Below are 26,757 nucleotides of genomic sequence, written 5' to 3'. Positions count from 1 at the left end.
ATCTTAACTAAGTTAAATTTTTAAGGTTGTTAACTTTAACTTAACTTAGTTAAAAGAAAAAATTAACTTACCCAACCCTGATACTTGATATAATACTTAATATACTACTTCATTTTTTTTTAAATTAATTTTTAACATTTAGAAAAATGATTTTGTATCGAATTAAAATTCTGTTGCTCTAATTATTTAGAATGTATTGAGAGATGTTATAGATGAGTCTTATCGCTATGGAATTCAAATTTGGTTTTCTTTGAATATTTCTGGCATGCAGGCATCAAGATCGAATATTAAAGGAAATGGCCGGTAATGAATATGTCCGATTACGATTGAAGATTATGAAGGATAGCGAATTGAATTATCGCGGATAAAAACGCGCATTTGACAAATGTAATAAAACATACATAATAATATTTATTTATTTCGAATTTGCATAACAAATAATTGTGCTACAAAATTTTGTCTTATTTTAATGACCGATCATTATATTATTAAGAGAATTATTAATAAAATTACATTGAAAAGTGCGTTGCAAATAAAGTCTTTTTTTGTTTATTAAAAGACTAAAATTAAAATGATGACATACGCGTCGATGATTTTCACAAATGCGAGGGACGCAGTTATTCTGAATCATGTTTGTCGTTCGATAATCGCGTATCGCATATCCGACCTTCTTAGCTTCGAAACGATGTAAATCTAGCTGTCGTTTTTAAATGATGGTATAACGCTCAACATTTGCGATTCAAAAATATATATAATAAAGTTTTATAATAATTCATTTGCGCAGCGAAAAAAACGTAAAACCGGATAAATGTGATAAAGCAACGATTAATCGCAATAAAAACCGCACTTTGAAAATTTAATTGACAACAAAACAGGAAGCACAGTAGCAAGATGGCGATACAGAAGTACGGTGGACATTATGTTTCCTGTTTAGCGTTTCGAATGGAACATTGCATCGTTGCCCGATTCAGCGTCGGTCAACAGGAAGGCGCATTTTAAGGTTGGCCCCGTAGTAATTACGTCTTTTCTTATTTCCCATCGTGTCCTCTCTGCTGTTTAATTATGCTAATGTTGCGCTAACAGCCTACGCAAACTAGGCAATATATATGTGCGCGCCGCTGAAAACTCACAAAAGTAAAAAGAAAATACCGCCTCGGCTTCGAGTCACGTCGCGCCACATCACTTTAAGCATTATTCCTTCGGTGGGGCATGCATAAATAATTAATAGTCTGCAAATTGATTCGCAGTGTCACTATACAAGCGTATAACGCGCGCGCGCACGGACGCGATTCCACAAGAAAGAGAGAGAGAGAGAGAGAGAGAGAAGGTATAAGGAACGGCGCAACGTCGATTGCCTTCTTCTTTTCCTATATGTAACCCATACGTATTAAGTTTGGAATCCATTAATTTTCTCGCGGTCGGGATAGAGTGGCGTTACGTAATATAATAGGACACACACGCGATGCAGCTACCGTGTCGCAATCGCGACGCTGCATTAACTTAAGTAGATATCAATTGGACACCTGAAGGTGGAGAGGTGTTCTCCACGTCAATGGAGGAGAGAAGAGCGGTCTTCTCCTCAGAAAGATTACGATTCCATGTTACGCGTATTGAAATGGCAAAAGTCAAAGGACGCGTCTCTCGTGAACTCAACAATCTCTCGCGTGAAATTAACGCGACTTCGTCTCGAGAAGAAACAGCCATTTTGCATTATGCTATCTATCGCGTTATGATAGTGTTCGGTAAAACGTAGCGAAAGTGATACACGAAAGTGAAAGCACGGCGCGGATATCAGGTGAGAAAAAAGAACACGAAGAGAGTAATTACATTATCATGCGAACGCGTTTCGAGAAAGACTTCGTGTTTAGAAACGAAAGCGGTTAATGCTTTTAGATTGTTTCTTTTTTTAGAGGAATTTTCCTGCTGGCTACGTAGCCGGAAGGGAGGCTAAAAAAGGTTTGAGCTTGGCCAGCTGCAAACTTCGCATTCTGCGAGACGCAGAAAAAGGCTCTCGACACCGCGTTTTCCACGTTGTATCTCGCGTAAGGTGAAAATATTCATAGCATTACGAATTTTGCGCGGCTTGACGTGGCGTAATATGTTTGTTCAAGGTAGCTCATTAGCTGGCAAATAGCATGCGATTAACTGTAGCTATTCTTCTATTAATTTCAGCGAAAAGATCTCGACGTCTCTTCATCTTTAATAAATTCATAATTTTACAAGAAATATATCGGTTGGAGAAGTCGCTGACAAAAAATGGTAATTTTCGTTCAATTTTAAATTTGTAATGTGAAGAGTCTTCTTTTACAGAAATCTAACACTGATTAATTTAATACTAAAAGACAGTAATTAATTACTTAGTGTTAAATTAGCCAGTATTAAATTTCTGTAACAGTTGCATCTAAATAAATATTAAATTAATTGAATTAAATTTTTCCTATAGTTAACTATATTTTTTGTCTAACAATTTTTCGAAGAAACCATGATTGAAAAATACTGCAGTAAATCAGAGACCATCTTAGTGTGATTTTTTATCCATATGCGATAAAATAAGAAGGAATTAATTTGAACGAGGCATCATTTGTTATTTTACGCGACGTTCTCCAGCGTTTACGCACGAAATTGTCGGTACTGTGTTAAGCAAACATCGTCAACTTTGTGATGCAAAGTTACCTTCGACTACAGTTCTTAGAAAAATGATAGGACAACTTCGCGATCGACTGACGCAAACATCGTCGACATTGTCGCAGAATATCCCGCGAAAGACGAGATAAGACTTCCTTGCTTATTAATCTCGGTTTACGAGATTGAAGATACAACTTCAGCGAGATAGAAAGAGGAACACGTCATTGATTTGCTCTTAATAATTATTCATGCGGGGAAAATACGTCTTTTGTTTGATACAGCGATAATTTTTGTATAAATTTCCATAAATTCGAAGAAAGACTCTTTTGTCTTTTCTCTAGAAACTGTATAACAGAATCTGGCCACAAGCAATTTTGTTAAAATGAGAGAAAAAAAGTATATGTGTACATATACATTAGTTATAATTTTTTCTAGAATATTTCTACTTGATGTCATCTTGATTTTATTATCATTTTATGTTCTGGGGTGTTGAAAAAATAAAGATGGTAGAGGAAAATCGCCGATACTGACATAGGTCTCCTAAAGTGACACTCCCTTATTTTTCGGAAACTAACTATTGCACTTCATTAATCTAATAAAATCATGATCTGTTTAGCTAATTAAAGAAGTACAAACTCATAATTCGTAAGTTTGTGGCTTGTTTCTATATCAAATCAGCTAAAAACGCGAAAATAAAATTCTACAAATGCGAAAATAAAATTCTTACGATTTTCTTTTGCAAATTGTGAGGTTTAAATAATAGTGACTATATCATTGATAATATTACGTTATTTTAAATACTTGTAGTTTCCGAAATAAGTTTTATTTATATTATTTTTTCTCTCAGTCTTTTCATTAATACGATTTTTAATTTAAAATTGGGGTGCAGCGTAAACAGACACACCTATCCGTAAAACAAACCATGAGTTAACTCAATCTTTATAATGTTGCTTTATAGTGTCAAATAAGTCTATTGGAGCTGAAGGCAATCGTGCATATATGAAACAACTCTAGAAAAACTATCGCGTTACATATTTGCATCTTGCAGAACAACATAAAGTAAATATGCATATAATTCAATAAAAATGTTTTACAACGAAGTAAGATGATCCTGAAAAATCTTATATATATTCACTTAGGTACTTTATACAGATAATTCCTGTAAAAGAAAAAGAATAGGAATACGTAGCATTACTACCTACTGTGTCAGTTTTGGGGCCCATTTTGTCAGACGCTCATTTTTGCATAACTTACGAAAAACTTAATTATTGCAAAATTGCAAACAGTATTATAAAAATTGCTTATACTATCTGATAGAAAACACTTTTTACTTTATATTTATGTTTTTGAAGTTGTATTTTTATCTTTTGTTTAAGAAATATTGTCTAAAAACAAAGTAGTATGTTGGTATCGGTGACCTTCCTCTATTGCTTAATATTTGATGTTAAGAAAACTTAAATTTATTTATAATAGAAGTGTTTGTTATGTGTTTATTCTTTCTTTCTACCTGAATTTAATAAGGTCATTGAAATCTGAATTTGAGCGGAAATTGACAAAGACAACAAATCAATTAATTCAATCTTACAGCTAGACTCTGTTCTCTTGTGTAAAATCTTTATCCTTCCCAGCTCGTCCTCGATACATGTCTATTACAGTTAAACAATGTGTAGAATATATGATTATAAGTATATGACTTACAAGCGAAGCGTGGAACATATCCGCAATGCGTCTTTCTGCGGAAGGAGGAGGTTCCAGCTTCACGAGAGTGTCCTCGAGATGAAGATAGGTGAAGGATGAGCGATGGATGATCGCATATGAGCAAATGTTTTTGCTAGATCAACAGAGAACTCCAGACTTACTCCGCATACGTTACTAATGTCTACATCCGAGCACCTGTTGCGTCTGTTCGGTTAATGTAAAGTAAAACGGTTGATCGCTCGCGATCGAAAGAGAGAAGCTTGAACGATTATGTGCGCGATTTTGTAATATGATAGCTTCGCACGGGAGCGAGAGGAAAGATACAGTAGTGACTCGACCGGACCTTGACTCCAGGAGTAATACCGTGTGTTTCAATAAATTTCGCTCGCTCATTAGCACGGTCGCGCGTACCTTTCTCGATTGAAGCCGGTCGTTTTTAACGTACATTGTTCGCATTTTACGAGGACGGATGGCATCGAAGATGAGCCGTGGTGAATCGAGAAGAAAATTAGAAGGTCAGTTAAAAAAAAAAGAGCAAGTTTGAATTTTGCGCAAATTTTTATGTACTTTTAATTTTCGGCTACTAAATTGGATTTTGAAGGCATAATCAATTTTTTTATTACAACTTTTGGTAAATACATTTGTAAAAAATAAGTTAATACAATCCAACTTCTATATGATAGTAAAAACTCGTTATGCTAAAGCTTTCACAAGTATGCAACAAGACTTTTTAGATTTTTTAAATGGAAGAATATAAAAATCTACACTGAAGTTCAAAGACCTAAAGTGCTGACAGAAGTAAAATAGTCGGCGGAGGGTTAAAGTTTACATTACAAAAATTAGAAAATAATTTCTAGACTTATACAAACATTCGAGTAGGCCAAGATTATCGTATTAACTACAGTTTTATCAAATTACCGATCTGCTGACTCAGAATGATACAGAAAACCGCGTACGCGTAACATAGTTGACGTGAATTCGGTTTAGACGCCGCATTTTTCTGCGTGATATGATAATCATTTTTTTGTTTGCGACCAGTCCTTTTTTTACAATACGATTGGAAACTTTTATTTTTTGCTTCCTCAACCTTGCTCTGTGTTATGAAACTCGTGATCTATTTATTCCAATCACAAACACCTTACATTGGTCCACTTTGAGAGACATAGCATTGCTTAGAACAAACGGTCTTAATCGTCAGCGATCATAAACCGTGAATCATCGCAGAGATTTGCGTTCTCGGGATGCATGGACTCGATAAAGCGCAAATCAAAAACTTTATTATCTATTTAAACAGGAGGTGCCGTTAAGCTTGATAATTTGTTATTAAAATCATCTTAAATGTACTCTAAATCTACGTTTGTAATATAAGTATCTTCATATATGTGTGCGATTTAATTTTTCGCGTAAAAATAAACTATACATTTAATTTTTTTATACAGTAAGTGCTATTCTTATATGGAAAATTAAATTACACACACATATATTAGGTGTTGAACTTAATTCCTGTCGTTTTTCGTCTCCAAAATTGATTTGTTTCGAAGAGAAGATGAATGAATAATTTCCTCCATTTTCTACTTTATTATTAATTAATAATACTTTATTAATAATACTTTGATTAAGGTATTTCCCTTCGAAACAAATCGATTTTGAAGACGAAAAACGGCAGGAATTAAGTTCAACACCTAATACATACACATATATGAAGCCACTTGGAAAGAACAATTTTGCTGAAGTATCTAAAATTTTAGATAGATACAGATCTGAAAATTGCAAAAAGTTTCGATATTTTAGCAATCAGTTTGAGCAACCTACGTAATTGTTTCGATAGTCTAACTAAATTATTTTCAGGTCTGTCTACCTGAATTTTTAGATGTTTCAGCAAAACCGTTTTCCATGCATTTATTACAAACTTATTGCTAGATTTGCAGTGTAATATCTTAAGATGTTAATACGGTTTCGTGGTTGGTTAATGAATGTACATGAAACAGTCTTGAATATATAAGATCTGACTATGAACCAGTCTCAGGTGGATCGTACACGTAATCAAGGACTGTGTGTGTATATATGCACGTGAGCAGACACGAGTCACCAAGCGTTAGACTTTGGCACACATATGACAGGCTCCGTCTGGTCTAGGAGAGCGACGATAGTGTTCGGGAATCGTTGGGGCGAACCGGAGGGTATTCGCGTGCGACATCGCTGTCCAAAGTCCGGAATCCATCCGACGTCTCAGCCGATGAAGAGAGTGTGGGGGAAGGGCGGGGCATCCGATAAATTACCCGTTTTCTTCCCTAATGCCAAGGTCGCGGGAGTGATAGACCCATTGCACAATTATCCCTGACCGTAGCTATTTCGGGAAACGCCACCGTGTAATGATATTGTGCTGAACAAGCGTGAATACCGTAGAGTACGTGTTCAGCTGGTTTGTTGTTAAAAAGAAACAAGAATTTAGATTATTTTAATTGGAATTTCTTCACTCCTGCGGACCTTCATTAAGGCCCAGTGCCACAACTGACGGTTAACTCATAACCGAAGTTCAATTTATTCATTGTCTCTTTTCAATTTTAGAATTGAAAAAAGATGAGAAACAAGTTGAGCCTCGGTAAGAGTTAACCATGAGTTGTGAAACTGGGCCTAAGTCATCTGAACCGCTTGTTGAATACATCGCGAATAAGATCTCGGGAGATGAAGAAAATGACTTTGTGTTTGTTTGCGTCGCATGCTCCAACATGCTCCTATCATAATTACCGACTTCAACGAACGGGTTGGAGTGAGTAGGAGCATATTGGAGCATGTTGGAGCATGCAACGCGAACAAACCTTTTATTAGAAAATAAAACTGCAACCCCCAATTTATAACAAACATTCTAGACGAAAAATTGATCAACTCACAGGAAAAGAATAGATGTTTATATTTGAAAATCTTTACTTTGAGCTGTCTTTTATCTGTTCTTTTTTACGAGACATAGTCTACACAGTTTATTTTGTAACCACGTTAATTTATGATATTCACGTTGAATTCTTTTGTACTTAAAAATAAATCTTGGTAGATTTACATTTGTGTAAGCTATAAAATACTGAAATTTTTGTCCTTCAATACATGAAAAGAATTTTTAGAGCAAGAGGTATGGAATCGTGAATTCTTTTATTTCTAAATTTGACAGTAGTCTCGACACTTTCGCAAATTTTATTGAACGAAATTCCTTTGAATATTCCTCTTTTGAAATTGCTGTCACTTTTTTAAAATTATTCTAAATGATTTAATAGAAGATTACATACACTGACTAGAAAATAATATGTATTAAGTAATGGTATTGGGTAACAGTATTGGATAATTTCTTATTTAATAGAATAAATTAGTAAGGTTTAAGTTTATTGATTGCATTGAACTTTGTCGTAATGGATTTCTTAGAAAGGAATCGTACAGCCACGTTTAGCGCTAAATATTCAACGTGACTGTGAGCTATTGCGTTCAAAAAAAAAAAATTTAATGCATAAATCCGTCATGTGTTTGACGATAATTTTAGCGACACGTGCTGCATTGTATGTACAAGCGGTTTTTTTGTGTACCACTTCTACTCAAGTAATCATTCATCGCGAATTGTAATTGCTCTCTATTTGCCTATAATACGTAACACAACTATGTTTTCCTACCTTCCCTCGCGAGGCTATGGAAATGTATTTAATAAGCCAATAAATAATTGTTGCGCAACCGATTTCGAAAGCTTTGCTCTGTATTTCTATCATGCTCGGAGATCGCTAGAATTACGAGCAAAGAAAATCTATCGCGCGACACGACAACACGTCTGATATCCATTTCTACCAATATACATTTATTGTAGTTTTGGTTTATTTTATTTATCTTTTTCTAATTCTTAGAACTAGAAAAAGATAATAGGAATAGATTGCACATTCCCTGTCTTACAATTAACTGCTATGCTCTATTAGAAAGAATTGAACATATGTATTAAGATGTCTCTTCAATTCTCTTTAACTCGATATTTTAGACATAGAAAGTAATACTTCAAGCTATCTTGTTCTTTCTAAGCTATCGTTCAAGCGACAATTCCAAGGAATGCACAGTCTAGTCTTATTACGTCTATGATGAAACTTAGTTTAAAGTTAATCTAACGTTAATAGAAATGGATATTAAAATGTAGTAACACTTGAAATGCACTATTTTTTCTTGGAAATGAATTAAACTCAGAACATCCAAACAGGCAATTTCAACAAATATGTGAACAAAAAAATTGTGATATAATCAAATAATGAGACTTTCGATATATATGTATAGTAAAGTATATGAAATAAATATCAATATTTTTTAATTCCAATCCGATTCTTTTTTTAAAAATAAATTCTTAAAATTTATTAATACAATTATTCGTGCTATTTTTCGAAGTTAATATTTCCTTAATTTATATTTGCTTGCATCTTTATAATCTAATTCTAAAATACTTGCGCTGCTTCTGCTGCGTTATTTTTTTATGTAGCGCCGCTATCTAGTTTCTAAAAGACGTCTTTAACAAGTTACGCTTTTTCAGAAGCAAAGATACGATTGAGAATACAATTTTGCAATGGCAAAAAATCGAAATAAATTTATCTAACTTCCGTTATTTTTTGCTTTTCCAAGATTAGATCCATCCGATAAGATCAGGAATTTCCATAAGCCATTGCATTAATGACGATAAGCGATGTGATTTTCACACGTAATACTCAAACAGAAATGGATCCGTAATGAAGATTGTTCTCATTTGACGTTATCATTGACATGATCTTAAATATCCTGCTATTTATTATATCAGATTTCATATTCAAATATACAGACAATTATGTAATTATCTGAAGTAAAATATAAAAAGATATAGAACAGATTTAAAACTAAAAAAAGAACTACTCAGTGTGTTTATGACATGCTCTTTTCTTTTATATGGAAAATAACTAAATAATATCTACGCTGCACATACAACAATACATGTCTCGAGAATTATTAAAAGGAAGGAGGGAGGATCGGTATCGCAATTTTTAATCTGGTTGATCTCGCATTGGGGATTTCCTTTCATTTGGCATTATATAGAAGCAAATATTTCTCACAATTATAAATAAATCTGGCATATTTTGCAAATTGAGCAATAAAGAAGAGGAAACTGCGGATTATAAGTTTTATAACAAGAGGGAAGAGATAAGGAGCAAAATAATATCACGTATCAATTAACTCTATTATATCGCATATTATAAATTATTCCAAGGCCTCGAATCTACGTCTTTTGCGCGATATCTGTATCTCCGGTATTCCTTGACGGCACGCACGAGGGTTAATTAAAAGTAAGAATTAAAACGTTCACGCGGTGAAGTATTGAGTTCACATGATATGTCGATGTTACGTCAACGGTTCTTTGAAAATTGTAAGAATCCAATTAACAATTTTAATAATATGGATTTATCTTGTTCGAATCAATGGTAATTCATAAAATTCTAATAGAAACCAGTTATTAATTCAATTCATTGAGTTTTCGTCCAATGCTTGTAATTCGGTGTCTTCAAACTTCTTTGGTTGACCTGAGTGCTGTTTATCATTCACATCATAATCACCACTCTTAAATCGTTGAAACCTGGCATGTTCTTTCCGATGGAGCATAATTGCCATAAGCTTCGACAAGCAATTTATGAGCTGCAGCTGCAGTTTTTTTCAAATCAAAGTAATGAAGCAGCACATGTCGAAAAAACAACTTATCACGTTTCATGTTTAATAACAAAAAAAAATGGTACTGTTCGCTTAAATAAATCTTTTCGTACTGAATTTTATTGACAAATGTCTACCCTCTAAAATGCAACCAACTTCAGATGTCAAAGTAAATTACACCTACAACTAGCGTCATCTAAATGTGAGCCGCGGAAACTAAGTTTAACCTAATATATAGTATAAGAGCGTCTCACTAATTTTCGCAACCTAGAATTTTACATGCAGTGACCTAATTATAATTAAAACAGAAAGAATAACAATTAAGCGGTTGCATTCGTTAAATTGTTTACGAAAATGTTTTCCTTTCACGTGTACACAATCTTTTGTAAATTTTTAATATTTCATCACAACTGACATACTTAAAGTTTTATTATAATGTTATCTTCCATCATCATAATATTATTTCTCGCATTATTTCTCATCATCAAGATTTATCTATTAGAATTATCTTTTGTAATAAATACAGTAATTAATAATAAATGTAAATAATTTTAAGTCATATTTAATATCTTTTATATATTTATATTTATATTCTCAATAAGATAAGAAGACTGTCTTGAAATAGCCTGGATAAATTTTTACACCACTCGGTCTACATGGTATTGTTAGATGTTATTAGAATTAAGCATAATTTATAATAAATCATTAATAATAAATCATAAATTTTTATTTAACATCGCATATGAATAGGAATTACAATGTGAAAAATTTTGTAAACATACTAAGCAAATATTTAGTGTATATACATATATATATATTTCCTATAATGGACTGAAGGCACATCGAATATGTGATGACAATCTTTTTTAAAATACTTTCGAAACCAAAAGATTTCTGAAAATCTTGAATATTTTAAATATACTGAAAGTCTCTTGAAATTTTGAAGATATAATATTTTTTTCTTTTATAATATAATTTTTATATAATTTATCTCAATACATTTTCCATTTTATATAATAAATAATAATATTAGACGTAAATAATATTAGTATCAATTTTATCTTTTAAGTTTTATTTTCAATATTTTGAATGGATATTTTAACAATATATGGAATGGATATTTTCCAGGAAAAATTTTTTTGGATGTTTCTGAAACACACACACACACACACTTTCAATAATTAGTTTTAAATAATTCGAAGCAATTCGAGCTATTTAAAGAATTTTTATGTATATTTTTATTTTATCATAATTATTTGAAAACCATCAAAAGACTCTCAAATGCTTACTTTTACATGTTATGTGAGAATCAATCCTAGCATTGAATTAATTAAACATTCGCTACGCGTTTTATCATTTACGTGACATTATCGTTGTATGCATTTTCTCAAGGTTCGCGGAGATTTGCATAATTAACCCTTACCGACCCAGTATCGGCGGTAGTATATATGCATATTATTAGAATCTAAAACTATTCCCATCACAATAAACATGGCACAACATCATTGTCGGAAAGCATAACTATTAATATTTAATATATAATTCCTCGATTTAATATCATAATGTTAATAATTTTATTATAATATCTTTTTATTTTCGAACTTTTGTGCACATTATGTATAAAAGAAGACATCAATTCCTATTAATTGTACTGCGAGATAAAATAGAGTGATTATATTTGTTTTTATATTTCCTCTATTCAATACCGAAATTTACTTATGTATATACGACCGGTATATGTTAATTTTATTCAAATTAATAATATTATATTATTATAATAATATTAGTGAAATAATATTACGATTATAATATTAATAATGGTAATATATTAACTTTAATTAAATTAATGAATCATATATTGAATCATTTTATGACGAAAAAATTTTGAATATTTTGAATACTATTTGAAACTGAAAAGTTATTGAAAATCTAAAAACTCTTGAATATTTTTTTTGAAGGACTTGAATATTTAAAAAATATATATTTCCTGTGTTATAAGACTTTACATTTTCTTATCTCAAGTGGCCTCTTTTTTTATGCAGACACAGATAACGAATTTATTTTTAAGAATTATGATTGCTTTAACGTACATATTCGTGTGCAGCCTTACGAAAATTTTTTTCTTACATGTTAAAAAGTTTCAAATATTCTCCACTTTCAAATTTAAAAAAAATTTTTGATTTTAAATAATTTATATATAATAACTAAAATGTTCTAAAATTTAAAACAAGGATTTGATCTATTGCTAGTGTTAATCGCTTCATCGCCCCTGAAAAAAATAAAGACGTCGCTCAACGTGTACTATGTCAAGAAGAAAATGAAGAGAATATTTGTTTCATGTTGCAGACGCAGATATGGGCATGGGAGCAGGTGCAGCGGGTGGTCCTGTCCTGGCTCTTCCCGGTCCAGGAGTCAATGCCGCCCTTTCACAAACATGCGCCATATGTAGCGATCGCGCCACGGGGAAGCATTATGGCGCTGCATCTTGCGATGGCTGTAAGGGTTTCTTCCGCCGATCTGTCAGAAAAAATCATCAGTACACATGCAGGTATACTTGTTTGCATGTATTATAATATTTTAAATCGGTTATCCGACACGTATTTTAGCAACCTTGAGTTGCAAAGCAAGTGCAATGTAGCGAAGCTTGATTCCTTGAAGGAAATATCACCCCTCTTTTTTTTAATACAGATTTCAAAGGAAGTGTCCGATTGACAGGGATAAGCGAAATCAATGCAGGTACTGTCGATTACGGAAATGCTTCAGAGCCGGCATGAAGAAAGAGGGTGAGTTTGGTTTTGCGAAGTCGTTTGTCGCGCACTACGAAATTTGCTTTCAAAAGCATGGCATGTTTGTAGGATATTTAAGGAGGTAGTCGAGTGACAGTCACTTCCAAAAGTTAGTTCGTGTACAAACGGCTAAAATTTTTGATGCAATGATACAGCATTGACCAATGAGATCGCTTCACGCACACACTCATTGTCCTGTACCATTCGTGTTGACAAAGGATGTGGCAACGTCCTGTTTCCCCAAAACATACCTATCACTGTAACTTATAATTCATATTCCAGTTTTTTTACAATATTTTATCCGCATAATTCAGAAAAACACTTGTTTTGGTTATGTATGATGTGTCATAATATGCCATGTGGGAGATTCCGTTCGGTTGAATCGATGAGCGACGTTGCCACATATGTACGCAACCCCCTCTTCTTCTGACGAATATCATTATTTTCATATCGCTTTTATTAAAAAAGTATGTGGCTACGAGTCACCAATTTTGTTTATATCATTGCTAACATTATTATATACAACATATCAGTTTTTTAAAAAGTTCGTAAATTCCGATCCCTTTCATATCAAATTTTAATGTGCGTTTCATGACGGCATGGAATAGGGCTTACATGTTAAATTCGTAAACTTTGAAACGAAATATTTCGCTTATCCTGTGGCTACGACATCTGAAATTTTAAGGAACGATTGTTATGCATACGATCAACATATGCTAATTTTTTTAGAATTTTCGTAAAATTTTCAATTTACTCGACTACCTCCTTAAGGACACCAATTTCGTCCGAAATTGTTTTAAAACAATTTTCAACAAAATGGCGACCATTTAAGTTACGAAATTTTCGTTGAAAATCTAATCATGACTTTAGAATATCATTTAAGATTAAAATGAGACCAAAATGATTTGTTCCAAATGCCTAGAAATCAAGGAATCATATCAATCATAAAATTTATTAAGATGTTTTTATTATATCTCAACTAGGGATTAATATTTTTAACTTATTTTTTTTAATATTATTTAAAATGTAAATTTTTAATTCGTGCCAAATTAAATTGTTAAAGTAAATTATTAGCAACATAATTGCATGCTAAAGACAACTTATTTTTCGACCCGTCACTCTGGTGTCCCCTCTCTTGCTTAATATGTGTGAGAAAGAACACTCGATTTAAAAACTTTTTTTTATGCAAAACTAACTCTTACAGTTATATTTTCTTTACTTTTCTGCTCGACAAGTAGGGAGCTTATGTTAAAAATTCCTGATAATATTTTCACAGCCGTACAAAACGAAAGGGACCGGATAAGTTGTCGACGACCTAGCAACGAAGATCCGCCTGATAAGAATAAGGGCCCGTCGAAAGAGGACGTAGTGAAGGCGGATGCACGCGCCGAAATGCTCAGCAAGCATGTTGGCGGGTTAGAGGTGAGTGACTTGACCTCTAGTCAAATTAAATATTTATATATTGTTCATTCGTTAAAACACGCATAAAAATTCGGCGCATTGTTTAATCGTTACTGTTCATTTTCATGAATATCATGCGCTTAGCCAGTACTTGTTATCATTCGTCAAACAAACGTTATACAATTTTTTGAATTCTTAAATTCGACGACGAATATACTTAATTTCTTATTTTGAAAATGAAACAGTAATAAAATGAAGTTATCATATCTTACAAGCTTACAGTTAAATACGTTTACCCAAAGAATGTCATTTTTTAAACATTCTTTTTTAACACTTAAAATTAACGTTGTAAATTATTTATGATTAATTATTATTAGATGAAAAAAAGAACCACTACTATGACTATGACATCAGAAACGAGAAAACGCACAATAAAAGTTCTTGCAAAATATTGCATTAATATGGAAATATGTTGATAAAACAATACTTTCAATTCATACAGCTTCAGCAGCCAGACAGTCCGAACGGCGAAATTGATCTCAGCACGAAACGAATAGCTGGGATAAACGACGTGTGCGATAGCATGAGGGAACAACTATTGATCCTGATCGAGTGGGCCAAGTGCTTCGACGAATTCAAAGCGCTGTCATTAGATGACCAAGTAGCGTTGCTGAGGGCCCACGCGGGCGAGCACCTGTTGCTGGGGGTGGCTAGGCGTAGTAGGAACTTTACGGACGTGCTACTACTCGGCAACGATTGCATCATTATGAGGAATTGTCCTGGTATGCAGAGTTTACAGATTTACTATGGGTGTCACGGTTTTTGTTGTTCTTAAAGTTTTTTTCTTTTCCGAGCAGAGCGAGCGTCGAGCGAAAATTCCGCATGTATACCCGCTAAAAACCTGACAAAAACCTGACAAAATATGTATACCTGAGAAATATCTTGAGTACGTGTTTTTGAAAAGAGAAGGCGACTCGTCGAACGCGGCTCCTTAAGTGATCTTTAAATGCTCAATATTATTGTACAATTATTTTGTACAATATTATTAATGCCCTCTTTAAACATTTCAAAACAAACAGTCTGGAGGCACAATAAAGCCTTCAGTCATTCAATAATATTGTAAAATATTAAATATTGTACAATAATATTGATGCTTTGGGAGCCGCTTAGCATTTTCAGAAGTTCACCTCTTAGTCTCGGTTTGTCAAGACACATGAATGCATATTGACAAAGTTTTATAAGTACGTTCGACATCAACCTACGCTCCGCTCAGGCTTATTGCTATTGCTAACATTTATATGACACGTTTTGGCTTCGCTAAATAATGATATTAAATACATAACAACGGAACGTGTGCATATGGGCGAAATGGGGGATACGCTTCAAAATTTTTTGAGATTGATAATGCTCCTTTTTGGGTTAAAGTAAATACGAGAGATGAATATTAAGTAAATCTTGATCAGTTTTTTTCTGGCGTGCGTTACGTAAATGAATCCATCGTGTCTCCCTTTATGCATACCATCTGCAAAATACAGAATTTAATATAAATACTAAACGTTTAAACAAGAAATAATAAATAGAAAGAGAACGATTTTATAAGTCTACTGCAATGGCAAAGACCGAAGGACATTTCTTCATTTAAGATTTTTGTTTTTTCATTGCAGCTAAATTGAAGAATTACATTTTGCAAGTTAAAATAGATTAATTTTTTCGGTAAAGTGCACCGTATTCTTCTTATTAAGTCATATATATTAAATCAAAATAAATTGATAAAACAAAGGATTTGCCTTTTGTTCTTTTTAATAAGCAAGATTTGAAAAGATTTGAAAAGATTGATCTTTACTGTAAATATACATATAAGCAGCATTTCCACATGTAGAACGTATTGGAAACATTCCAACAGCATGAATATGTGGTTTCTTATCAAGCGAGCGAAGATATCTTGACTACCATCGACAAAAGTCGTCAATATTAGAGCGTCCTTTTGCGCAGCCTGCGTCAGCATTTTTTTCCGAGAATCGTGTACGCTTGAAAGAGAGTCTCTTCTTCTAAATAGCCGATTCAACGGCAACCTTCACCTTTTCGCTTACGTAATTTCGTCGTTTATGTATATGTGTCGCCGATACCATGGTTTATTCGATAACCGAGCGCTTACGTGACGCGACGCTTTTTTCAAAACGTTATATCCCGTTTCACCCATGATCCCGTAATAATAAAACCGTATAACCATGTATCAATTTTAACTAGTGATTTCATCCATTAGAGAAGGAGAAGAGTTTTTTGAATGAAAAACACTGCTAGGGAGCTAGCGATTGCTTTCATTCGTTTATAAGTAGTTTTCTTCCCAATAAATATATAAAACGCGCTAACAATTTCATAATATTTCACAATATTTTAATATTTTATCGTAAACATGTAGGTCTTTCCTCGTATACCGGATCTATTTGGTGAGTCGCGAGATATAAAAATATCTTTTGAATATCAAAGTTCTCTACCGTTTTCCTCTATTTCCTTCTCGAATATGCCAAATTCGAGATTATGTTACGATTATGTTAATATTTGATTTTGTTTCCATATTAGTGCAGTAAGTTTTAGATTTACGTAACGTGTTATAAATATACACGTAATTCTCTAACCGCCTTATGCGTTTTTGTATAAGAAGCACGAAATCATTGAATGGGAATTAATTTTACTTAAACCCCTGAAACTTTTTTACATTGACGTTTGATTGTTACAGAGAGAGATTTTGCTCAAGTATCTAAAAATTTAAATACAGATTTAGATTTGAAAACAATTTTGGCGGAGCATCAAAATAATTATGTAGGACGCTTAAACTAGCTGCTAGAATGTCAAAATTTTTTGTGATCTTGCTCATCGTACTTGAAATTTCTATGCAATTATTTTAATAGCCTAACAAAATTATTTTTATATCAGCCAAATGTTTAGATATTAGCAAAATCGTACTTCCATGTAATCATCACGATGTATTAATCTAATTTCTATAAGTCGGAATAACTTTGTAAAACAGATGGTTCTCGTAATGCAATATTTTTTTTTCGTTCAAAATTTAACAATTTATTGTATTACGAGAACAATAGTGTTGTGTCGTATTATGCGACCAATAAAAGGAACGCCATGTTACGTCATCTATCTGTCGCGAGCTAATCGTATTTTGCAATGTAAAACATTTTCGGATGATATGTTATCTTTCTTTGTTATTAACTTTATTTAATCGAAGAAAGCTTGATGTTGAGGGTCACGCGCAAAGCGACTCATTGAATTCGAAATTTTTTTATGATAAATGCACGAGCAAGCAAATCTTATCATTTTGTCGACAATTAAATTTCAACTTCGCGCTGAGGAGTAACAATAAATTTAAACTGAAATTGTAAATAAGATTCAGATATGTTGAGCTGGATAATTACTCAAGAGTATTTGAATAAATTATCGAATCTTAATATTCGAAGAATCGAATTTACCCGAGTCTGTAATTTTTTCAGCTACATTCGTAGTCCTAATTCATATCGCGAAAATTTGTGCTTATTTTATCATATAATAATGAATCGCAATGCGCTGATAGTTTATTATATTATTAACTAAATGTTTCGTCTGTTTTCGTTGCACGATTATGGGGCTTAGGTGGTTGACTGAGTCCGGAATTCGTGTGTTGAATATGTCACTTTAAAATGCATGTCAATGCATGAACATCAATGTTTTGTTTGGCGATACGTATTATAAGTTGGTGCAGAAAGTCCTTAAATATTTATCCATCCATATTTATCAATTATAAGATCAAAAATAAATTTACAGCAAAGTTATAGCTCTGTTTTCATCCAGGAAAATAAATTTTAATTTTTCAATTCTCTTTCAAGAAATTAAAAAAATAAGATGTTTATTTATTTGTTATGAAATTTGAGGAACGAATCTTTTGCACCGACCTACAATTAATATCTGCAAGGTGCAGGTATTCTTTTTTCCTTTTTTTGTTCCACACCGGACTCAGTTTCTATGGGATAAACGAAGGAACAACGGTGTAATCGCGTCTATCAGTAATATCGTTGCAATTTGTAGAAGGAAGCAACCAGCAGGACAACCTGGACATCAGTAAGGTGGGCATCAGGGTGATGGACGAGCTGGTGAAACCGTTTCAGAAGATCAAGATCGACGACACGGAGTTCGCTTTTCTCAAAGCCATTGTGTTCTTTGATCCGAGTGAGTTCCGTTTATAAATTCGAAGGATCACCACGCGACAATTCGATGATCGCGATTTGCAACGCGGAATCGAATGGAATAGAAAATATTACCAATAGATGCAATAAATGCGTGCTGTTAATATAGATCGAATACGATTCGCTCGCCACAATCTCTACGTTCTTGCGGTCAATTCGGTCTCGTTGAGGCAATCACGCCTCGCGGTTTCACCAGGCTTTCATAAACGACGCAAATCATTGCTTATTTATGGATATCAGTGATACAGAGAGGAAAAATTGCGTATCTCAACTCACGTTGATGCATCGAGATTTAATAAACCGATTCATTTAATGATTGCATCATGATATCTTTATTTAAATATATTACGTTAATTTATAATTAACGCGATTCAAAGTTGAGAATCATGACAATTGAACTCTTGATCACGTTTATCACTTTTCGATTAATTCTACTAAAGATCGACAATTCTCCTGTCGAAAATCGATTGCTACTATGAAAATTGTTATTTGTAATGCATTCTTTAAAAGAAAAAAAAGGTCATTGTTATCTGATCTCTCTGCTGAAGATTTCTTTTTCAAACTGGAGAAAATGGACGCGCACATCTAAAAGAAAAAGGGTCATTAAAATCTTGAGCGGTTAGCTGAAGATTTTTTTCCGTCAGCTGGAGAATCGGAGATTCCTTTAAAAAGCCAGTTTCTAGCCGAAAACCAAAGAGTTGGCAACCGTTATTTAATAACAATTAAGCTTCTTCCTCATATATTCCTCGTATTTTACAGACGCGAAAGGATTGAGTGATCAGAAGACAGTTCGAGAGCTGCGCCACAACATTCAGATAAAGCTCGAGAATCACATCAGCGATCACCGCTGCGATTTACCAGGTCACTTCGGCGATATTTTATTGATGTTACCAGCTCTGCAATCGATCTCATGGCAGATGGTCGAGCAGATCCAGTTCGTCAGGCTGTTCGGGGTAGCACATATCGATAATCTACTTCAGGAAATATTCCTGGGCGGTACCACGTCGGAGATGAACGGCACTGCTACCCCTTTACCGATCTCGAACACCGCGTCGGGCAGTTACATGAGCAGCAACGAGAGTCCCAGCAGCCCCTTGACGCCGGCGAACACTGGTGACTTGAGCCCGCAAACCGATCAGATGCCTGTCATGATTCTGAGGGATCTCACGCCGAACCAGGACTTCAGATACTTTAAGCAGGAGCCCAGCCTCGAGCCCGAGACCAGCTTCTGACTAGTTTGGTAACTGAGCTCACCGTTGGATAGCCAACGACGTTCTGCTCAAAAATTGTTGCTCAATTAACAAAACAGCTCGTATTATGTTAGTCGAATCAAATGTGATTGTTGATCCGAAAAATAAGATGAAGTGAAAGAGACGAAAGATCGATATATGTTGTGCAACATGTGAGAGGATTTAGCGCGAAAATATCCAGATTTATATGATTGTAATTTAACGGCGCGGCAGTGATCACATTTTCTAGTTGTGGTTCACGATTGGCCAAAGCCTGCTCACTTGTATAGATAACGATTGATCGCTAATCAAGATGAATGTGATAATTGGATAAGCGATAAAATCGTGTCTTGCCACTATTTTACTTGCTATTACCACTGTCGCGACAGTATTCGGATCATTTCTAAAAGGCCAGAAAACGAGGATAATACGTGTACTGCAATAATAATCGTGCAGTTGACAATAATAATCCCTAGGTAGCATTGAACATTTCCAATCAGCCAAGTATGCTGAAACAGCTTTATCAAAGTATCAAATTTTGTCAGCCGAAAGATTACAAACCTGATGTAGAATTATATGTTACATCAGATGCTCGCGTTGTGCGACATCAAAATGCCACAAAAAAATGTAATTGTAATATTGCTGAAATGTTCCATGCTATCTCGATCATTAGCAACTAATTTGGAGCAGGGATTGAAACCGATGCAATTGAGATGGGTTTCTGTTTGCAAAAAGTATGCAAAAGGAAGGATTCCTTGCTTTATCATAATTGATATAGCTTTTTTATTATGTAACTAATATTAATAAGGATCGATTTTCTGTGTTTTACGATGTCGAAACTCGTATTCACCGAAATAAGGTCGGTTTCGAACCCTGATTTAGAGAATAGAAAATAAGGTCATATCCGATTATTATATTTTTATACATAGAATTAAGTTTGCAAATCGAGTTAAGTAGACGGAAATAATAGGAAACATCAAGCATTGACGTAATGAGAAAAAATAATATTTTTTTTTCTACTATTCTGTTCAGTTCGAATTGGATGAACAGCGTTGTAATTCGTGATGTAATGTAAATAGCATGATGCAGCAACGTATAATAATATGTATAACATTCCAAGTATAGAGATATCGAAGCAAACGTTATAGATAGTCTTAAAATAGTTGATGGGACGCGCTAACGTAATCATCGAATGCGGGTCCCCTGCAAAATGAAAAGTGCGCCATTGCAATGCAATTTATCGTTAGTAGCAGTAGTGATGAGGAGTGTACAGATGTCGGCCATTTTGTGTGTGCAAATGTCGAGCGGTAAGCCGGCACGACGGCCTAATAAAAAAAATGGCTAGTGCATCTTGGGTATCTTCAAACAAGAAACGCACATAACACGTGACGCAGTGCATCATTACATCCTTGTTGTTCACCAATGTTAAACAAGGATAAGGTGATCACCGTGTTGTATTGAGTCGCTTGTTGGAAGGCACCCTTTATCGCGGTGTTAGTCTTTAGTCTCATTTTAAAATGTCACTGTTGACATATATGGCCGGATAGAAAGCAATAGCATAATAATCGGATAACAACTAAAGTTAACGAGATAGAGAAGTATATAATGAGTACAGATTATTATGAGTAATACAAATACACGTCTATTGTATACATCGATCGCATAATGATTTGAGTTATGATTTTTACAAAGTTATAATTACGCGAGAACAATTGTGAACCATGAGAAAATTTCGTGCGAATATGACGGACTAGCGAATCGCTTCCATTTTCGAAAGCACCCGATTTGAAAAGCTATTACGAACAAATCTTGATTAAAAAAAAATTATGCAACATATATATGCATTAGATAATAAAAATTTGCAAATAATAATTTTATTTGCAACTGTGTATTTTCTTTGTTTATATAAATTCAACTAATTTGACTTTTGCTTGTTGCAATAATTTTATAAATATTCGATATTTGCATTATATTCTGTATGGTTTCTCATGACATGTATCCAGTGTCAAACATATACACACACACACACACATATATATATATATATGTGTGTGTGTGTATATATATGTCTATATCTATAAACAAAGTTTCACAACACATAGTACTATATGAAAGACATGTTTTAATATAAGTAGATACCGCAATTAGTCCGGCAAACATATTTTATATTTTTGTACGAAGAGTTTAATAAATATTAATGTTTAATGTAAGGTATAAATTAGTGCAAGAAAAAACGCGCGTGATTTCATTGTTAATAATAAAACGATATTCCACTGGGAAGTGTAATATATATTAGCGTTTCATTGTATATGTCCAAGATATTTTAACAGTTTTTAGTCATGGGTTGTGAAATAGATATTATTACCTTTTGTTGTATGATTCTTTATATATTGTTGACAGTTCGAATGTGACTGATTCCATACGAGATACGTATGTATATATTATATATATAAATAAAATTTTTATTTGTTATTTAATAAGTAATAAGTTACACAGATATATATTTGTATCTTTAAATAAAGGGATATGTAGTTTTAATGTATAAAACAATAAATTTTATTTAATATTACAATCACGTTTATTATATTAATCACTCGTATAAAAAATTATATCGCACAAATATATAATTATAGTACTTTATATTTGTTTTATCATATATACATATATCGTATGCAGTGCACTTTTTAATCTAATTCATAATCCGTTCGCTTTCGTTTCTTAAGATTCACGGCACTCTGTGAACTTTCAATAATGCATGAACCTTTCCTTAACCATTCGTTCAACTGCATCTTGGCCTTCCTGCCTGTGAGAAACAATTCTTTCTCTAATCTTGGCAGTAAGCTGATAAGCATAGGGTCAGAAACAGGATTTTGTGCCCAGTCCATAATCAGTCTAAATCGCGATCTGAAAGTCTGAAAAACACAGAACAATTAAACAATGAATGTGAATTAATGAACAGCTTAATACCACTTACTAATAGCAAACTGTCAATTATCATTTCGCAATCACGATTGTTGAATTTCCTCAAATACATTCCTAGTTCGTAATAATATGGATTCCATTTATTCAGTACAACGGTACAAGCGTCTGCTAATAAAATTTCTCTACAATAAATACGCGAAGCAAACTGTTAGAAAATTTTCCTTAACAGAAATTAATTCTACTACGCATATACAAACAAGTACAAACCTATAGCCCTCCTTGTATGTTTTGGGAATGTCTACACTGATTATTGATTCTCTTACTTTATTTAGTGGTTGAGCTAACCACAATGGAAGTTCCAACTTTGCACCTGGTTTTAGATCCTCTGACTCAGAGGATAGATCCAAAAAACCTATATATGCATGATACAATACAATGTAAAACGATCATATGTATAAAAACAAACTCCTATTTTCTATGCAAATATAACATGAGGAATAAAATATTTGATGTTTAGAATAAAATTAGCTGTTAAATTTTGTTACAGCTTTTATTATAATTACAAGTTAAGAACTTAATTAATAACTATATTATCGTAAGAACTATGCACAATTATGTAAAATAATCATATTTATAAAAGAAATAAATTCCTATTTTTTACACAATAAATAACATTAACATAAGGAATCAAATATCTGTCTAGAAAAAATCAATTGATAATTTTATTGCAACTTTAATTATAATTTCAAATTAAAATCTTAATTAATAAAAGTATTACGCAGAAATGCTCCGTTTGTGAATAAAAGAAGAAATTCTACTTGTTTTTTTATTATAATGTTACATTTAAGATTAATAAATAAGTCCGTTTTAATGGAGAAAAGATGTAATAAAATTTTGATAAGTTTACCTAAGCGAGGTAGCGTAACTTCTATCTTGCACGATATTCGTTCTTCCGTACACAAAATATCCGTCAGAGAAAAATAATCCGGCACATAAGACGTCATTGCATCTGGTTTGCAAGGTTTGCAGTGTTTGTTGATCAACCATGATCAACTTGCTGATTAACAATCAGCGCCTCTTACGAAATGATATTGCATTTCTTTACTTCTCTTCTTCTCCTTCTCCTTTGATAAGAAACGCTGATTATGGAATAGCATGGAATGGTAATGTAGGAAACACATAAACTTTTTACCTACATCGAGAACCTTATAGCGTATTTCACTGGCAGAGCTGGTGCGCACTCAGTGCACTTTAAAGCTGTTGTACACAAATCGACGTAAAAATGTATGTTTAATAAAAATATAGAAATAAATTAAACCATGAAATCCTTAATATATTTTATTGTGATATTTGATAAAATATACATTGGGTATTTTATTAACTGAGATCTCTCACTTTTCCAGTCAGATTAGGTTAATGTACAACAGCTTTAATGTGCACTGAGTGCGCACCGGTTCTGCCAGTGAAATACGCTATTAGACACTTTTATGCATGTGTGAAGTTAGCGCACTAAGAGCAGCGCTTTTGAATTTTACAATTTTATCGTGTTTAATTGTGCTAGATTTGTGCTAATTATGTAACTTCAGTCCATATTTCAGAAAATAAAAAAAAGTATAATTTTTACAGTCCCGCACTTTCCGAATTTTGAATTTTCTTTAATTGGGTTGAATTACTTTTGTATATAGAAAAGTGAAGACAATAGTTTAAAGTTTAAAGTACAATTGAATAAAGCTATTTGAATCCAAGGACGATAATTCCGTGAATGTCAACGCGGTACGCAAATTTAAACCAGCTATTATAAATATCCTTTCCATTATATTTCACCTCTTGTTCTCCAAATAAATTTAACTTGCTTGGTGCACATATTTTAATTTTGTTCATATTTTTACGAATATAAAAATTTTTATTTAAAAAATATTCTAAAATATTCTTATATATAATAAATCTACATATATATTTTATATCTTACTCTTATAAATGATTAATTAAGGGCCGCTTAATTATTCTATAACGCTACATGTAGTTTTTTACAGTCGTTAAGAATAGGGTCGTAAATTTAATTTAATATAAGCATAGATTTTTGTATCTATATAGAGAGGGTGCCTTGTAATTTGCAAGTCAAAATATCATGACAAGAAAATTTTCGAAAAAATAAGTTATAAAAACATTTGTCGTTCTGAGAAGTAATTTTAAACATACACATATAGGTTTAAAATTGGCAAATTATAGATTACGGTTAATCGGTCACCTGTTTATGAGTCACGCATCGATAACACACTACATGCGCTTACAGATATTAAATAAAAGAATGTGCAACGCCTGCAGTAATGATATCGTATGCAATATTTGTTTTAAAATTAGTCAATGGTGTTAACAAATAATCGTAATGCGATTAAAAAATAACTATTAATATAATTTATTGGAATTATATCGCTACTTATTAATTGACAGTATCAATAAGAGATGCATACCTATATATACATATTAACAAAATTGAATAGTTGCACTCAAGTGACATATGCACGAATCATTATTTTTTATTATAATAATTATAATTTTTTAATCTTATACATTTATTCTTTAATTATCTTTAGCCTTTAATTAAACCGAAATATTTATTGATAAATTCTTTATTATTTATTCATTTATTCTCTCAAAGTATTAACATTATTATTATTATTTAATATATAGGTGCGTATCTTTTATATATATACATATATATATATATATATTTATATACACACACATATATATATGTGTGTATATGTATATATATATGTGTGTGTATATTAGGTATCCCAAAATTCGCTACTCAAAATACTATAGCAAGAATACTATAGTCTCGAAAAATTAAGTAAAAAAAGTTATGTGTAAATATTTATTTTAAACAGTGTTTTTTTAAATATAAGGGCTTAAATAAGGCTAATTACAGACTGTGTCTAGAGAGCTACCTGTTGTGCGTGCAATAGTATTAACGACCATCTAAACGTAATCTATAATTGGTTATAAACTCTTTATTATTTTGAAAGCTACTACTTAAAATAAACTTATTTTTTTGAGAACTTTTTGCTTTATTATTTTGAGCGAATTTTGGGACGTATATATATTACCATTATACGATCGACGGATCGACGTTCCTTATTCGCGTGTTATCTGCCCGTGAATTTTTGCAAATATGAAATGGTCAAATGTATGGTAATATATGAGATAGGTTCCAAGAAAAATATTAAATCAAACAAAGAATTTCAGAGAAGACTATTTATATTTAAGATAAGAAGGTATGCAATGTATATGTACTCTCTAAATCTGAATCAATGGATAATCACTGATATCAGTGCCAAGTATGCCACTGATAATCAGTGAATTAAATATGAGATCCTTACTAGCTAATCTTTATTATGTGATGTGACTATTAATTAACCTTGTTTTAGGGCTTTCAATGAATATAATATTGGAAGAAATTAATAATGCAAATATCAGTATTTTAGTTATATAATGCTCAAACATTCTTCCTTTTTTAGTTAAACTTCACTAATTATCAGTGCCAAGTATGCCACTGGGTAATTAGTGACTATCCATCGATTCAGATTTAGAGAATATATACTCGATATAAACGTATATACTTGATATATACTTTTAATTAATTTTTTGTTGTTAACTAACATAAAACCTAGTTATTTTATATAAGTAGTAAATATACATATGTAGTAGTAAACATCAATACATTAACTGTAATTATAAAGATTGCCTATATAGTAACAAGTCAGAAAAAAACCAACGAGGTTTGTTCTACTTGTGGTGCAAAGCACGAGCTTAGTCGTACAAGGACTTTGAAACAGTGATGACTTAAAAAGTGTCGTGGATATTGTATACCTAAGTGTAATATGTACGTAATTTTCCGCTAGAGTGGTTAACATAAATAATAATACATTTCGTTTTTTTACTTATTGTGAGAATATTTTTATACATTTATATATTTTTTAAGCACACGTCACGAAATGTAGGGAGGTCCAAATTCAAATCCTAGTTAAGGTAATATTTTTTTGCAATAAATTATTTATAATTTTTAAAGATGTTTATTAGCATCAAGTTATTTATAGCTTTCTAAAATACTTAGTAGCAACGATATTATTAAATTGTTTGTCAATTTAATTTGTGATATTATTACCCTAGTTCTGTGTATGA

At 32.5% G+C, this 26,757-nt stretch overlaps 2 protein-coding genes across 8 annotated transcripts in view; one reads left to right on the top strand and one right to left on the bottom strand.

The window, feature by feature from the left end:
- Positions 1-21,012, top strand: part of Hnf4 (Hepatocyte nuclear factor 4) — a 44,391-nt gene extending 23,379 nt beyond the window's left edge. For 5 of the 7 annotated variants that reach the window (XM_018504698.1, XM_018504696.1, XM_018504697.1 and 2 more), the window contains 6 exons: positions 12,352-12,553; positions 12,694-12,788; positions 14,068-14,213; positions 14,695-14,974; positions 18,243-18,404; positions 19,181-21,012. In XM_018504698.1, the coding sequence (XP_018360200.1) occupies positions 12,352-12,553; positions 12,694-12,788; positions 14,068-14,213; positions 14,695-14,974; positions 18,243-18,404; positions 19,181-19,653 (1,358 nt within the window). In that variant the 3' untranslated portion in view covers positions 19,654-21,012. Of the gene's footprint in view, positions 1-4,656; positions 4,839-12,351; positions 12,554-12,693; positions 12,789-14,067; positions 14,214-14,694; positions 14,975-18,242; positions 18,405-19,180 lie in introns of those variants that run through there. The other 2 variants (XM_018504701.1, XM_018504700.1) reach the window with 2 other exon arrangements.
- A 1,309-nt stretch (positions 21,013-22,321) lies between these two features.
- On the bottom strand, positions 22,322-23,576 carry Psf3 (DNA replication complex GINS protein PSF3). The gene is made up of 4 exons (XM_018504703.1): positions 23,480-23,576; positions 22,840-22,984; positions 22,625-22,754; positions 22,322-22,562 (listed from the first exon to the last, which is right to left on the bottom strand). Exons 1-4 carry the CDS (start codon positions 23,574-23,576, stop codon positions 22,335-22,337), a joined length of 600 nt encoding a protein of 199 aa, XP_018360205.1. The 3' UTR covers positions 22,322-22,334.
- Between the last annotated feature and the right edge of the window lie 3,181 nt (positions 23,577-26,757).

Source organism: Trachymyrmex cornetzi, unplaced genomic scaffold (assembly GCF_001594075.2).
Source record: "Trachymyrmex cornetzi isolate Tcor2-1 unplaced genomic scaffold, Tcor1.1 scaffold18, whole genome shotgun sequence".
NCBI classification, from domain to species: domain Eukaryota; kingdom Metazoa; phylum Arthropoda; class Insecta; order Hymenoptera; family Formicidae; genus Trachymyrmex; species Trachymyrmex cornetzi.
Note: the sequence above shows the minus strand (reverse complement) of the source record. Positions and strands in the feature narration are given on the sequence as shown.